Genomic DNA, 15752 nt, shown 5'->3' with positions numbered 1-15752 from the left:
TTAACCCTTCAGATTATATGCATAGGATTCTCTTGAAAAGCATGGATTCAGTTTGGACTGGCTGGGTTGATAAGGTGGTTTCTGACCTTGACAAAATCTTTTGTTTTGAAAAAATAGCAATCATACATAAGTTTCATCAATTAAGGGTGATGTTTAAAAGTGCCAAAATGATAGTTCTGGTGACTTTGGAGAAATATTATGTCTTCTTAACAACATCTTACTTGGGGTTTCCCTCAAGTTTTCCTTTACATAAGTCTTAAATTCAAGTCTTTGCTCCAGTGGAGGAATCGCTCTCCTCTGCCCCGCAGTGGTCAAAGCAGGTTACTGCTTCTCAGGGGATCAACAATATTTAGGTTACTATGAAGCTGCATGTGGAGCGTATGCAGGCATTCTCACCACTGTCATGTACATCTAATCTGAGTTGGTGAATCGGGGTAAATCAAAGACAGGACATTTTCATTCTATCATTAGATCCCATAGGTATACTAGGCAAAGGCATACCCGCAAATGTCATTAACAAAATGTTGTTTATCAACTCTCTAAGGACATATTATTGTGCTCTCTCAATAACACTTTGTAATTGCCTTATGGACTTTTTTATGCACTAAAAGGACTTTTCATTTTGAGTCATTTAGACCCAGGGTACATTTTCAAGAGTGAGAACAGGATGGCAGTGGCAGTAATATTATATTGTTATTACAGCCTTCTGAGTAGTAAAATGAAATCAACATGTAGCAGCAATCTTTTATATTTCCTTGTTGTTTATTTATAACCTTGACAATGCGATTTTGAAAGACAGTCATTGTGGTGAGAAATGATTTGGCTGAATGAAGTGTGTTTTTATTGCCTGAATAAGTCCATGTCACACTACTCTGTTTCACAGCAACACAGGCGCATTCTCACAAAACTTCCAACTTTAAAGATGGACTACTGTATGAAATTAAACCTTAAAAACCGCAATAATCACATCACCATGTTTTCACTTTGAAACAGTGGTTGTATACACACACTATGCTTTACGCCATCTGCAGATATTTGATTGACGCTGTGGGTTTAACAATATTTCATGCATCACAAAATGCCAGAAACCAATGTTTCTACAAACTACTAAACCCTATTGACACACTGTTGCTATTCGATGTATGATAAGATACTTCTAGGTTTAGGAGGCAACGGGATACTGATCATGTATACACACAAGAAACATATCTTAGCTTCTCACATTCAAAAGTCATATGGAATGGTGAACTTCTCCGTGACACATTAAATAGCTCGACAGTGAATCTCCAAAATCAACAGCAGCAATTTAACAGCATGTCACGGGGACTTTTTTAATAAAACTACAAACCAAAAACATTCTGAGACTATTTTCACTTGAAAAGTCATTTACAAACACTTAAAATACTGCATGACCCATTCAAACTGTGCTTTGGGATATCTTTAGTCTATCAAATACTTTGTCTGTTTTACAGTATCAACGTAAAAGCTACCAGTCAGACACCTCCATAAAGTCCTCCAGTTCACCCATGGTTATTATATTAAGGGGCTGGCATTGTGAGGGGGCTGAGTTATCATTTTCACAGACTGAGCTTCCTGCAAGCTGGCTGTTTGTGTCACACTCCGACCCATATGTGCCATGTGTGTTGTAAACTGGGTTATATGTTTTGTCTTTGTCATTAACTGTGTCCATGTATGGAGTCTTCTCTGGGCTGTAGCGATGCCCTTCAGAGATCTGTCCCACTTCAGGGGCTGGATATCCATAGCCGTGGCTCTCCCTGACAGGCTGTTGGTCCTGGTGGAGAGTCGAAGGAGCTGAGGACATGTGGTTGATAGCCGGAGGTTGGTAGTTTTGGGGATAACCATGGTTGCCTTGATAAAGCACAAAGGGCTTGCCAGCTGGAGAGGCCTGGGGCTGTTGTTGAAGCTTGACCTGCACTTGGGGCTGGAGCTGAGGTTGTGGGTACGTCTGCTGGATCTGGGGTCCGGAGGTACTCTGGCCAGACTCGCGCACATTCAGCTGGACATACTTTCCCGTCTCTGGGTCAAAGAAAGTCTTTGTTTTCACTTGAACAGGCACATCCACCACGAAATACTGACCAGAGCCGAGGTCTTGCAGCACCTTGCGCTGGGTCAGTGGGTAGGAATGGGGATAGCTTGACTCTACGTGGTACTGTGTCACTGGAGCTGGGTGGGTGGCATGATGGAGAGTGGGAGAAGAGAGAACATGAGCAACTGTTGTAGGAGCAGCAGTGTGGGAAGCAGGGGCAGCAGCATTAGGCGAGGCAACAGGGAGGGAGACGGGGGCAGTAGCATGAGGTGAAGCAACTGGGAGGGAGATAGGACCAGTGGCATGAGGGGAAGCATAGAAAGAGCTGTGAGAGGATTGTTGCTCTGTGTGTGAAGAAGGCAAGCTAGACCCCAGTGTTGGAGCATGAGCGAGGGAGACGGGTGAGGAAAAATGGGGGGAAGCCACAGATTGGCGGCTGAAGGAGCGTACCTCAATGGAGGAGGAAGGAATACTGGAGACATCTTGAGGAGATTTCTCAACTCTAGCAGGGCGGTCTGGTGCCACTTTGGACAACTCCTTCTTGATTCTCCGAGTAGTCAACCTTTGTGCTCTGCGTAAGGCTTTCTCACTCTTTGGGGGAACAGTTGGTGGCTTGCCCAAAGAGCGGGAGACATCGCTGCTGAAGCTACAGGCCGATTCTGGCCTCTCGTCGTCATACAGGCCTCGTATATCTGCTAGGTCTGTTGCACTGGTGGCAAAACTCTCCACATCCTCTGACATGTTGCTGACGATGGAGCGGGAGTCATCTTCATCCAGAACGACGCTCCTCCTGGAGTAAGGCCTGTGTTGTGGGAGAAGGGCTGAGTGATCTTGTGATGAATATGCTGGCCGAAAAGTGGAGGATTCTTTTGACAGTCTGTTTAACCCTGCATCAGGATAGACGGGAGTTCCAGCACTGCGTCTCATTACCTCTTGCTCCTCCTCTCCTCTCGCTGACCACCTCTCCATGGGTGAACCCACCCGGAAGTCCTCTCCAAAGTTCTTATGGAAGCGTGGTTTGACTGACTTGGTGAAAGAGGAACCTCTGATGGTGTTATCCTTCACCCTGAACATGGTGGGCTTGCCTCCCAGAGCAGGAGAGGAGGTGTTGGAGCGGGGCAGAGATGGAGCTGGAGATGCAGGAGCATGTGGCCTATGAGGCCTAGTGTGGGATCCTGAGTCCTCGGTTGACCCAAGCCCTGCTGGATTGTGTCTTTGTTGGGAAGGTAAAGGGGAGCATAGTTGTCTTTCTCTGGGTATCCTGTCTGATTCTGTTGAGGTGATGGCATAGTACTGGAGAGCATCCATCCTCTGTGTTGCTCGTTTCTGCTCCTCCATCTGAGCGTCTCTCTCCTTTTCTCTGTGATCTGTGATTAACTTTTCTTCTTCTTTAGCCCTGATCTCATCCTCTCTTTGAGCTAGCATCTGTTCTGGGGCAACTCTCGTCTCCTCTTTCTGTGCTGCTTGACCCTTCTCAAGGAGGCTGGTCCTCTCCTCTTTGGCTTGCTTTTCTTCTCTTTGTTTTATAATTGTTTTCTCTTTTTCAATAGCTCTCCTCTCATCCTCCTCTCTTTGAGTTATCATCCATTCTTCCTTTTTCTGTCTTTCTCCCCTCTCCTCTTCAACCTTCTGCTCCTGGATCTGTTTAATTCTCTCCTCCTCGGAAATTTGAGCAGCTTTCTCCTCCTCTCTCTGTTTTCTTAACTTTTTCTCCTCCATATCAGTGAATATTTTCTCCTCAATCTGTTTCGCTCGCCTTTGCTCCTCAATCAGAACAGCTCTCCTCTGCTGCTCCTCTTGTACAGCTTTTCTCTGCTGCTCCTCTTGCGCAGCTCTCCTTTGTTGCTCTTCCTGTGCAGCTCTCCTCTGATGCTCCTCTTGTGCAGCTCTCCTCTGATGCTCCTCTTGTGCAGCTCTCCTCTGCTGCTCCTCTTGTGCAGCTCTTCTATGCTCCTCGTCTTGTGCAGCTCTTCTCTGATGCTCCACTTGTGCAGCTCTCCTTTGCTGCTCTTCTTGAGCAGCTCTCTCCTCCTCTCGTTGTTTCACCCTCCTCTTCTCCCCATTCTCTTTTATCCGCACTTCCTCCTCTCTCAATTTTGCTCTACACTTCTGCTCGATCTTTATTCTCCTTTTCTCCTCAAGTTCTTTCATTCTCCTTTCTTCTCTTTGCTTTTCTCTCATCTCCTCTTCTTTTTTGGCAGTTCTTTCTTCCTCTGCTCTTCTTTCTGCTTCTCTCTGTTGTTCCCGCCTCTCCTTGATCTTAATAGCAATGGCCTCCCGCTCTCTTGCTCTCCTCTCGTCTTCTCTCTGAGCGGCTCTCCTCTCTTCTTCAGCCAGAGAAGCTCTCGTCTCCTCTATCATATGTTTTACTCTCATGTCTTCTGCTCTTTTGTCCTCTTCTATCCTAGAAGCTGGTTTTGCGCTACTCTGCTGTTGTGTTTTGGTTTCTTCATGCTGAATTGCAAGCCTTTCTTGTCTCATTTTTTCTGTTCTCTCTTCCGCATTCTTAGCCAGCGCATTTTCATGTGGATTGGAGTTATCAAGCTGCTTTAGGTGTCGTGACACAGACTTGCTTCTTGGCCTGTTGACTGTAGAAGATGAGGTTGTTGCTTGCGAGGGAGGATTGTTTGGATGATGAATACTTTGTTCGACTTGACGAACTCTTTGGGTATCAGTTCCAGACACTTGTTCTTCGCTTCCTTGGTTCTTAAGATGAGTTGTTGGTGACTTGTTTCGTTCTTTGAGATGTTTTGTATGTTTTGCCCCAGTGTCTAATACACCTTCATTGGCTCTGGCATCTAAAAGCATTTTCTCTTGTCTTTCTTTGTCTCCCAGTTTGAACATGCCCGTCCTTTGGTGTTTTTTCTCCGTAATGGGAAATACTAAGGGTTTGGGCTCTTTGTTAACTTTGGAGCTGACTTCTTTCTTAGTTGGCAATTTTTTCTCTTTCACAGAGAGGTCTTGTGGGTCAGCAGTGAACACTGGACGTCTGCTATGACGAGTCTGTATAAGTGGAAAGAATCCCTCCTTTTTGTTGGGTGGGAATTCCTGAATTGGGTTTGCCTCATCTTCTGAAACAATTACTTTTAACCTGGCATAGTCTGCAAGTGCTGATATCTCCGGTATTGTAGATACCCTTTCCTTTGGTTTTGGTTTAACTTCAGGTTTTTCTTTACCCGTATTTTCCTTTGTTGGGTGTGAATTTCTTGAGCTCTGTCTGTCCCTTGCTGATAAACTGGACTGGTTCTCTGTGTGATGTTTTCTGATAGGAATAGCTTGACCTGCCTCTGTCTTCTCATTTTTATTACTCTGTCTCTCTGCGGGACCATCACTCTGTTTTGAAGCCTGGTTATCTTCTGTTTCCCTGTTTTTCCTTTTCATGTTCTCATCTTGAACTCTTACTGGACTTGATTCCACTGTTTTTCTTTTACTTTGATCAAACACAAAGACTTCATTTTTTCCTTCGTTGCATGATTCATTGCTGATAGCTGCCTTGTTTGGTAGTAATCCTGGAAGTTCCCTTCTCTTTGAAACAGCATCTGACGTATCTCCAACGTTTGTATGACTGCGCTGTTCATCATCTGTTTCTTCGACCCCTTGCACTTGAAAGTAGTCTTCCACCATTGGCCGTATCTTTGATTCATCCACTGATTTCACGCTTTGATTTACTTTTTCAGGCTTTCCATTTTCAGCTTGAGTATTCTCACTGGTTGCATTCATGCTGTTCGGTTGATTGTTGTTTTTTCGTGAATCTGACACACTGGACAACACGCATTGTACTCTCAATTCGTCTTCCAAACTATCTTTCATTTGCTTCTCACTGCTTGCTGGGGTGAGGTCTTTGTTGGTTCTGTCTTCGTTGTTTAAAGTGTTCACTTTTTCGTTAAGACTAGATGATGCAACTTGTTGTTGTTCATTAGCTGCAACCACATCAGAAGGGACAGTGGTGACATGATGTTTTCCCACCATCTGTAGGTTGTCCTTATCAGTTACTGCTGGCACAACTCTGATGGCAATGCTGCCTATATGCACACCATCATCCACTTGATTATTTTCTCCAATGGGTGCTTCTTTATACTGATCTTTTGGAGATACATGTGTGTTTTGATTTTCAGTTAAATGATTAGATGGATTGGTCTTGTTGAATGGCTTTGGTGGTGTTGAGTCACATTTATTTTCTTCCACTAGGGGTGCACTCTTGTCATCTATGTTCCTGCTTTTGGATGGATTTATGCCAGTTGTCATATCTTCCTTCACTGATGGCTGTATATCATGGTTTATCAGAGTTTCAGCATCAGCTCTGTTTGAACCATTCGAGTAGCTGTTTGCTGTGTTCGCCACTTTGGCCATAAAGTTTTCATTGGTATGTGCTGTTTGCATTTTTTGTGGACTGTTCTCTTCGGTAGTCTTTACTTCATCTTTTCTCGTGCTCTTCGCTGAGGTCTCTTTTGGCCTTTCATTCGTGTAGTCTTTCCTTTCACTTGCAATAGCGTCTTGTTTGTAGAGAAGGGGTTGAGTTTCAGCCAACACTTTATTTTTAGCAAGTACAGTGACTGTGGAGGGTACACCCTTTTCAGCCACTGGGTCTTGGAGTTGTGTTACCCTTTGGGGTCTTTCATTTATAGAAGAACCCTCCTGTTGAAGATTAGTCCTTTTCACAGTGGCATTCTCAGACACATTGTTCTGTATCGTCTCTAGGGTTGAATTTTCTTGCACGTTTTCAGGATGATTATTAATAACGACTTTAGATTGATCTTCCTTCACTGTAGGTTGAGTGTTCTGTACAACTCCATCCTTTGGCTTTACTACACTAACTTCCTTTGAAGATGTATTTCCTTTACTTACTTCCAAACCTGAGCTGGGAGGACATTTATCTATCGCTGAATTTCTGCACTCTTTGTCTTTTACGTTCATTTGTTCTAGAGTGCTGTTATTCCTCTCACCATTGTCTATAGATGGCTTTCTTTCTCGTACAGTTACCATTATTCCCGTGATCTGCAAGCTGTCATCAGCCACTGGGGTCTTGTTCTGACCAAAGACAAGACTTGGTGAAAGTGCTGCTGAGTCCTCAAGAACTGCTTTGTGTTTACTCTCAGCCTTTTCTGTCGTCATAGGTTTGGAGCTTTCAGCTTGGGCCAAAGCTGTAGCTTGTAGTGATGGATCCGTTTCCTCCTTGTTGAGATGGTCAGTGCTTACGGCAGGATTGTCTTTAAGTCCCTCTTTCGATTTTCCAGAGTTTTCTTCTTGATTTGCTTCCTGTTTTCCTTGCTTGTTCTCAGGTGCTTGCTCTTTACTTTTTATTATTGATTTAATTTGAGATTGATTCTCTTTCTTTTGATTTTCTACCAAGCCTTCATCTTTGCTCATGGTATAACTTCCCATCTGTTTTGCTTCTCTGGGTTGTTTTGGCAAGTTGTCATTGCTCTTCATTGGTTCTTTGGGAACTTGTTTCTGTGAATGGTCTACTACCTGACTGGTGGTTACTGCAGACTTAACTGGTATTGTAGCGGAGCTGGGAGGTGAAACAGACTTGACTGGTTCCATCTGTATTCCTGAAGGCTCCATCGGGTGCTTTGGTGTAATATTACTGGACATTGTGCTTTCATGCTTAATAGATACTTCCTGTGATGGTGGCCTCTGTCTTATATTAATACTCTGAATACCTGTGAATTGCTTGATAGCATTTTTGGATATAAACCCATCTCGTACAGCAAATCCCTTTTCTTTGATAGCTGAAATCTCTTTTTCAGCATGAGCTTTTATCTTGGAAGTCAAGATCTCCTGCTTGGTCTGAGCTCTCTCTTTAAGGGACAATACTCTGGGAAGGGTAATATGCTGATCTTTACCTGGACCTACATTGGACTCAGTTGACTTGGGTATTCTTTCAAGGGGGAGGGGTCTGGCCAAATCAGAATCTCTTTGCTGTGAAATATCAGTATGTTTCGGAGCGAGACGTTTTTCCAACTTTTCATCACTGCCATCCTTCACTTTATCAGTAACAGTGTCACTATTTACTCTTTTATCTGCATCGATAGGTAAATAATTACCACCGGATAATTTGAATTCTTTGGATGACTCACTGTAAACATACTGACTTTCTGTCGACTCAGTGGGTTTAAAGCTGCCTACTTCCTCCTTACTTTCTGTGTTTGCTGTGGCAACTCTGCTTGTAGGACTAGATTTGTCTTTTGATTTCTCATTATTCTTTGTTTCGACTTTATCAAGAGCTAAAGCTGGTGTTTCATTGGCATCATTTGAAGAAACATTTCCAGCAGCTGACGCTTTGTTTCTGTTTAGTGAAGTCGTATCATTAAAACCATATTTCTCTCTAAGACGTCTATACTCATCAAGCCCTCTATTAGCTTGATCTGAATATGACTCTTCCCTGTGTTGAAGCATTTGTGTTGCCTGGTTTTGATCTTTGTACTCTTCATTTTTATGGATATTTAGCTTTAAAGGAACATCTGTTTTAATCCCATCTTCTTTTGTGAGAACTGTATTTCTGACTTTCTCTTTTTGCTCTCCTCTCATTTTCTCCTTTATTTTAGCCAACTCTGCTTTAGCTTTAGCCAACTCTATTTTAACTTGCTCAATTTTATCTGGCTCACGTTTGACCGGTTGTGTCACTGCTGCAGGTTTAGCTGACCTATCCTGCATGTGCTCTTTTTTTGTTAGCTCTGCTTTAGCCAGCTCCACTTTGGTTTGTTCCAACTTTGCCTGCTCTGCCTCTCTCTCTTTGGCTATCTGTGTTGTATGTTGCTCTGCATTTACTCGACCCGCTTGAATTGAATCTTTCTCAGCTTTCTCTTGTTTAACATCCTCAACTTGCACATAGTGTGCTTCTACCTTTCCCACTTCAACTAACTTAGTCTTCTCTTGTTCTGCTTTAGCTTGTTGCTCTTGTATCTGCTCTAGTTTTGCTTGTTCTGCTCTTCTACGCTCTGCATCAGCCTGTTCTGCTTTAACCTTTTCAATTCTGATTTGATCTGCTTCCATCCGCTGCCTTTCAATTTGTTCTGCCCTAACCCGTTCTTCCTCAATTTGCTCGGCTTTGACCCTTTCTCTTCTGGCCAGGTCAGTTTTAGCTTGCTCTGATCTTGCTTGCTCTAATCTTGCCTGCTCTGCCTTTGCCAGTTCAGTTTTTATGCGTTCTTCTTTTAGCCTCTCTGCTTCAGCTTGTCTAGGCTCTTCTGTTACCTTCTGGACTCTGGTTTGCTCTGCTGGCTTTTCTCTGGACTGTTTTGTCCATTCCTCTTTTCTCTTCTCCTCTTTATTATGTTTTGCTTTAGCCTGGTTTGCTCTCTCGGGCTTTGTTAGTTCTTCTTTGGCCTGTTCTGCTCTGACTTTCTCCGAACCAGTCTGCCCTGCTAAAATTAACCCACCCGACGCCGCTCTGGGCTGCTCCACTTGAGCCCAGTGCTGAGCCTTTGCCAGCTCTGCTTGGGCGTGTTGTACTTTAATATGCTCGGCCATGGCCTGTTCAGCCTTGACCTCCGCAAACTGTTTTTCTTTTACCTGGTTTGCCATTGCAGGGGCAGATACATTGTCAGGGTTAGATAATGGATTTTTCTGCATATAATGCAGTGGTTTAGCTTCTATTGGCTGGAGACTTTGCATTTCATACCCCTTTGGAATTGGCGTATATTGTTTTCTCTGACCTGTTTCTTGTATACTTTTGTCTATATTAGAATACAATGTGTGTTGGTTTCTGTATTCCTGATCAGTATATCTGTTATAATTCTGTGTCAAATAATTATCTTTCATTTCATTTTCTGTATTGTGTCCATAATACTTTTGAAGTACATGTTTGTCCACAAAAGCTCCGGGTTGCTGTTGTCCATAATATGCTGGATTTTCTATAGTATCATTACTGAATGGAGCATTTTGTGGCAGTTGGTTTGAAATGTTCGGATTGACCAACCCAGCACCAACACCAAAACTGTCCCTCAACTCTATTTTCTCAAGTTCTTTATTTATACTTTGCGGACTTTCTCTGTATTTGTCTCTTGGTGAATTTAGTTCCTTTATCGGGGCTGCTCTTTGGTAAGCCTGTGCATGTTGGTCTTTTTCCATTAAAGCATTTATCTCTTGTTTCCATGGAGAGACAGCTTTCAGACTGAGATTTTCAATGTCTTGACTGTTTGTCTGTCTCCACCCATCCTGTGAGGACACATTACTGTAATCATGTTTGTTGTTTTTGAGCTGCTGATATCTATCCGCCTTTGTGAATTCCCTTTCCACTGTTTCATTAAAATGTTGCTCAGCATTTGCCTTACTTATTAAATATTCTCTGGGTTTATTGTTGTCAGCATTTAGCCTAGGTGTTTCTGTAGCTGTATAAGATGGTTTAAGCCTGTAGACATCTCCTCCCAGAGTTTCTACATTATCTATCATGGCTTGGTTATAGGGATTAAATGACGGTAAGTCTGCACGGAGATTCTGTCCATTAGCCGGCTGATTGCCTGTGTAATTTTCATGTATGAAGCCAGTGAACCCAGGGTGATGAACCATCTCACTTTGCATCTGAGCTGTCTGGTAATCACTTGAAGTGTATTGTGAATATTGGCCTGTTGTAAGTGACAATCCAGGGCTATGGTACTGGTTTCCATATTGATGTGAGGCAGCATTTGTCCTGCTGGATTCCTCTGCTTGAAGAAACTGTATGTCTGGATCTGGAAAATCAGGGATGTCTATCACAGTGTCTCTAGGCTCCTGGATCGAGGTCTGTTTGTTTTTCTCCAGTGTCTCCAAGCCTTTAAATTTGGCAGGACTGTAGGTGCTTTTTACTCTTTTCCTGTTGTCTTTGAGATTGAAGAGCAGGCTCGTGGCTCGGGATTTGTAGCTGGACATCCTAGCGTCCGGAGTGGCTCCCCTGCTTTCTGCTCGCACTGGAGGATGTTCCACAGGTTGAGGGGAAACTGCGTCCTGCCGGACCTCTGATGTCTCTGCTTCATGATGTGCATGAACTAAAGGTGTTAGCTGCTGGCTGATGTTGAAGGGAGTCGTGCTTGTGTTGCTGCTGACAACATTTGGTGCCACTGTTTTTGCATCATTGCTAAAGGGAATGCAATTATCATTGCTACAAAGTACTCCTTGTTGATTTGCTGTCATCCCAGTTGTGATATTTTGCTCTGTCATCATTTTGATTTTTTGCTGGAGGGCTTTGACGGAGCTGATGGTGTCCCGGACACGTCGAGACATCTCACTGGTAGGTGATGCGGTTGATGGTCGTTGCGATGGGAGCCTGTTAGTTCCCAGGCTCTGTGTCCGCTTTCTGTGGGGGTATTGACCAGTCAACTCTGACTCGCAGCGTTTCTCCACAGCTGAAGCTTTCTGCTGCATTGAGGATGTTGAGGTGGAGCGTGGAAGAGTTGGAGGGACCACAGGCGCCGAGTTATTGCTTGGGTATCTGATACCCCTCTCCTCAAACCTATAAGGACCCTGTGGTTGGGCCTCCAGTGAAAGCTCCCTGTACATTGGTGTCTCATACCATTTAGGGAACTCTGAACAGTGCATAAACCCTGAGACTTCTCCTTGTTGGAAGGGAAACCTGTTATGGTCCCTCCATACCTTGAAGGGACTAAACTCACTGTGTATAAAGAAGTTAGAGTTACAGTTGACCTGCGTTGACATGCTGTGTTTACTGTGGGAAGATCTCATAAAAGAGGATGCAGAATTCATTTGAGCTACTTCAGAGGAGTAGAAGTTGGTGTCTCGTGATGAGAACGAGCCAGCTGAGGGGAAGTGACCGCTGTTGTTGTAGTTTTGCTGGTAAGATGTAGAGAACTCAGAAAGTTCCCTTTGGATACTCATCAGAGCCGATTTGTCCCAGCTTGTCTCATCGTTCCACTCTCTGGGTTTACCATCCATCCCTGGTTCCTCCCTTTGTCCCTCAGAGTTAAAAGCTCTGATCAGAGAGGAAACTCTGGAGCGGCTTCTGCGTTGTTGCGAACTCGACTCTGTAGCTCCGTTGCTGAGGAAGGACAGCTGTTCTTCCCCCAGAGATTCCTCCTGTTGAGAGGTTCCCACAAAGGAGTGCTGGAATGTGGCAGAAACCCGCCCCTGTGTCCTCTCCCCATACACCTCCCACTGTGGATCTCTCTGTATCTCAGCCCCATACATTCCTCCATGGGTCCAGTCCTGTCCGTACTGCTGCATCCTGAGGCTGAAGCTCTCGTGTCCAGCTCTCTTGAGTTCCGCCCCCTCTCTGTCCTCTCTGTCTCCATCCTGGCCACTCTGGCTAAAAGCCATCTGTCTGTCTCTCTGGATGCAAGGAGAAGACGAACAGAGGTCTGAGTCATTATAAACAGCCTCATCTCCAATGCAGAGACTCCTGAACGCTCGATCCGTCAGATTGCTGACCTCGCGGTCCGTCTCATCCGGAAAGGATCCACCGCTGGAGGTGTCGCTGTAGCCTCCATCGCTGTGCTTTCGGTGCCCGCCACTCCTTCGGCCTGAGCGGCGCTTCTCAACTGAGGTCATGATGCAGGGTAGCTAGCAAAGAGCTCTGTTCTCAGTTGTTCAGTCATTCATGCAAACGCAGACCTCAAAACGATGCACTCTGCCTGCTGCTGGAGCTACAGGACCCAGAGTTTGGGGCCTTTTGTCAGGATTTTCTACAGCAAGTAGCTCCTAAGGCATTGTGCCTTTTAGTTGGCCTCTGTCCAGAACAATCGTGGAATTTGTGGAATTTTTCTTTTCCTAGAGGAGAAAAGAAAGGAGAATTAGCCTGGACCTGAACATATCATGTTAAAAGAAAGAGTTTTATAATAGTATTTGCACAATGTGTGTGATGTATCTCAACCTTGATCTAAAGCCTGAGATATACACAATGTCTTCTCTTATGTGAGAACATTTTAAAAGCTCTAACTCACTTATCGCGGTGCTTATTTGATGATAGCTGGCCTTGATAAGAAGCTTTTCCCTTTGCATTAAGCAGCAATGTACAGTATGTGGTTCTCAAAACAGCCCTGTAAATCCTTCCACTCAATCATTATGACCTTCAGAGACATGTTGTGAATAAAACTACACTGTTGCTAGGCACAGTAAAGACAGCCTCACGTGAGATATTTTGGGAGAGCAGGACGCAGCCGTACAAACTTAGATGACCGCACACACACACACACACACACACACACACACACACACACACACACATTTCTTTTCTGGGTGATTTTGATCACCTTTGGATTAAAAGCTAGACATTGACCTTGGTTTAACAATAATCAAAATTTGGAACTAACTAACTAAAAGTCACATTACCAATGTGTTAATATTGATAAGAGGTTAGACAAGTTAGTTGAGCTGGTTAGACTTCCATCAAGCTGTTTCTCTTTGAGTGAAAGAGTCAAAAAGTCTGGTTAGGACCAGTCAACTGTAAGATTACATTGAAAACTATCTTGTAGTGAAACCCATTTGGTTTTACTATAGTTCGGAGAGCAGGTGGAAAACTGATTAGAATATCCTTACACAGAAGTGCTGCTAAATTGAGATTTCAGAGGCAAAATTAGAAAGTTTATGATACATAATTTGTCATCTAAAATGTTTCAATGTGGTATTTAAGTTATTAAAAACCTGTGTTTGCATTACTTAAAAACATTAACATTACCAAAATTATCAATTTACGAAATGAAAAGTGTATAAAGCATACAACAATTAGTGAAGTTAATTAATAAGGGAAGGTAGTTAGTGGTGATTTCTGAGCAAATCTTATTTTCATAAATAAAATCTGATCTGTAAATCTGAAACAGCCAAGGCCATGGGTGAGTGTGGTGACATATTTGTATCTGTTGATGCAATGGCTTTTCCGAGCCATGTTACTCTCACACATTACCAGTAAGCTGGCTGTAACAAATATATAATACAAAACATACTTAAAACATATGCCTCATGGTTAAAAACAATGCTCAACATCTCAGTAATGAAATCATTTCTTTCTTCCAATCTGGTGCCCTTTTATAGCCTTCTTCTTGCATATTCCCTCTGTTGTGCTGTGCTATTGGAATAAAATGTTCGCACATTTAAATGCAACAAGATAACGTCATGGGTCTGGTTAAATTTACTGCTGCTGCCAGGCAGCCGTCACCTTGCTCAGAATAACCAGAAGTTCATTAATATCTTCTGACCTGGGGGCCATCCATCTCATATGCATCTACAGAACAGCTACATCGCACTGCCGTACCGCCTACTGTCAAATAAAACTGGTGCAAAGAAAGTTTAAAAATGTCATGCAACTCCTTTCTCCTGAAGCAAAAAACAACAGCAACTTATGCAAGGGCATGCCTTTTATAGTTATACTCACTTTAAGCATTCTCTTTCAATACATGGTAAGCATTAATAAAACATTGAGGACACAAAAACTCTGACTTTTAATTTAGTCTCTCTATCTCTACCAAAATGACTAATTCTGTTCGGTGGAGAAAAAAAGAATCTCCAAACATCAGAAAGTAGCTTTAAAAATCAGGCACAATTATGGTAATAGTCCCTAATTTGAACTCTTTTTTTGCAACAATAATCTTATATCAAACTATCAGGGTGATTTCTGTTATTTCTTGCATGTGGCAGGTTTATTTTTGTCCAGTGATGGGCCTCTAGCTCAAAAACCTGACACCAAAGAGGCCTCATCTCCAGAGGGACTGTGGTCCAAACCAAAACTGAACAGAAGCGAATCTGTCAAATCTGAGAGCAGAAAAGATATGACTAAATGTTTATAAATGTTAGCAACTGTCAGAGGAATTAATTAAAGTCCTGCCAGTCAATACCTTTAATATGTGTATTTTATTTAGCAGATCAAAGCAGGGATTTTAAAATATGTTATCATTTATTTATCTGCATGAAAATGCCCACTCTTAAACTTAAATTCACTGAATATGACAACGCATACATGTGTGGAAGGTTGAGTATATCTATTGTTTTAACTTTTCTCTGAAGCTTTTTACATATTGTTTTTTTTAAAGTGTCCCTCCTTCAACATGAACAAGAATGTAGAGTAAGCTCTTGCCTTACCTTCCAGTTTTATAATCCATAATTTGGGCTTTATTGTAAACTCCTCAAAAGGCTTGCTGATCTGATCTGATCTGCCCTCTCACCTCACTCAGGCCCTCTCTGGCAGGGCAGCTCTGGCTATTTCTATTGACAACAATCCAAAGCAAAAAAAACTCTATGTAGTCCACAGTCAGGTCTTTGAGCATCTGACCAGAGGCAGGCAGCGGGACCCGGGGCCGGAGACCAGACAGAAATAGAGGAGTTGTCCCAGAGAGAGTGTCCACCGAGGGGGGACAGAATGAGAGCTTGAGCTAGCATGCGGTTCTGTGAGATCCTTTGGTGTCGAGTGTCAGACGGATGAAACAAACAGCCTCTCAACTATTTATAATTCTGGACAGCTAACCGTTGGCTATTAGCAGCTATAGAAATAACTGTAACAAAGTGGAGAAGTGTTACAACTGGCTGAGGAGGTGGTGGGGTCTAAACCAGGAGAAAAACCTAATTTCCTGAAGGTGTGTTATTATTATGGGTGTTAGTGGGTGGGGGTGGAACGGGGCTGTTTGGGTGCCCCTCTGGGAGATATAAATAACTCATTCGCCTCACACTAGAGTGCCACCCTCTTCGTTGAAAAGGTCTGACAAGTACTATATGGAGTGTCAACAAGTGGCTCCTGGTCGCCCCCCCACCTGCTATCATCACCATTCAACTAAGCCTTCTGTTG

General features: G+C 43.3%; 1 protein-coding gene across 1 annotated transcript; it reads right to left on the bottom strand.

Annotated features, from left to right (window-relative positions):
- Positions 1–1238: 1238 nt before the first annotated feature.
- c9h10orf71 (chromosome 9 C10orf71 homolog) lies at positions 1239–15490 on the bottom strand. Its single transcript, XM_074645415.1, has 3 exons — positions 15053–15490; positions 3674–12748; positions 1239–3613 (listed from the first exon to the last, which is right to left on the bottom strand). Exons 2-3 carry the CDS (start codon positions 12527–12529, stop codon positions 1487–1489), a joined length of 10983 nt encoding a protein of 3660 aa, XP_074501516.1. The 5' UTR covers positions 12530–12748; positions 15053–15490; the 3' UTR covers positions 1239–1486.
- Positions 15491–15752: the final 262 nt, after the last annotated feature.

The sequence above is a fragment of the Sebastes fasciatus genome, chromosome 9 (genome assembly GCF_043250625.1).
Source record: "Sebastes fasciatus isolate fSebFas1 chromosome 9, fSebFas1.pri, whole genome shotgun sequence".
NCBI classification, from domain to species: Eukaryota; Metazoa; Chordata; class Actinopteri; order Perciformes; family Sebastidae; genus Sebastes; species Sebastes fasciatus.
Note: the sequence above shows the minus strand (reverse complement) of the source record. Positions and strands in the feature narration are given on the sequence as shown.

What these genes read in the sequence shown, in the direction of transcription:
- c9h10orf71 (XM_074645415.1), bottom strand. Translation starts at nt 12,529, where the DNA reads ATGACCTCAGTTGAGAAGCGCCGCTCAGGCCGAAGGAGTGGCGGGCAC. An exon ending in AACAGATCCAGGAGCAGAAG is followed by an intron (nt 3,614 to 3,673) that starts GTTGAAGAGGAG and finishes ACTCAAAGAGAG; the next exon opens with GAGGATGAGAGGAGAGCTAT.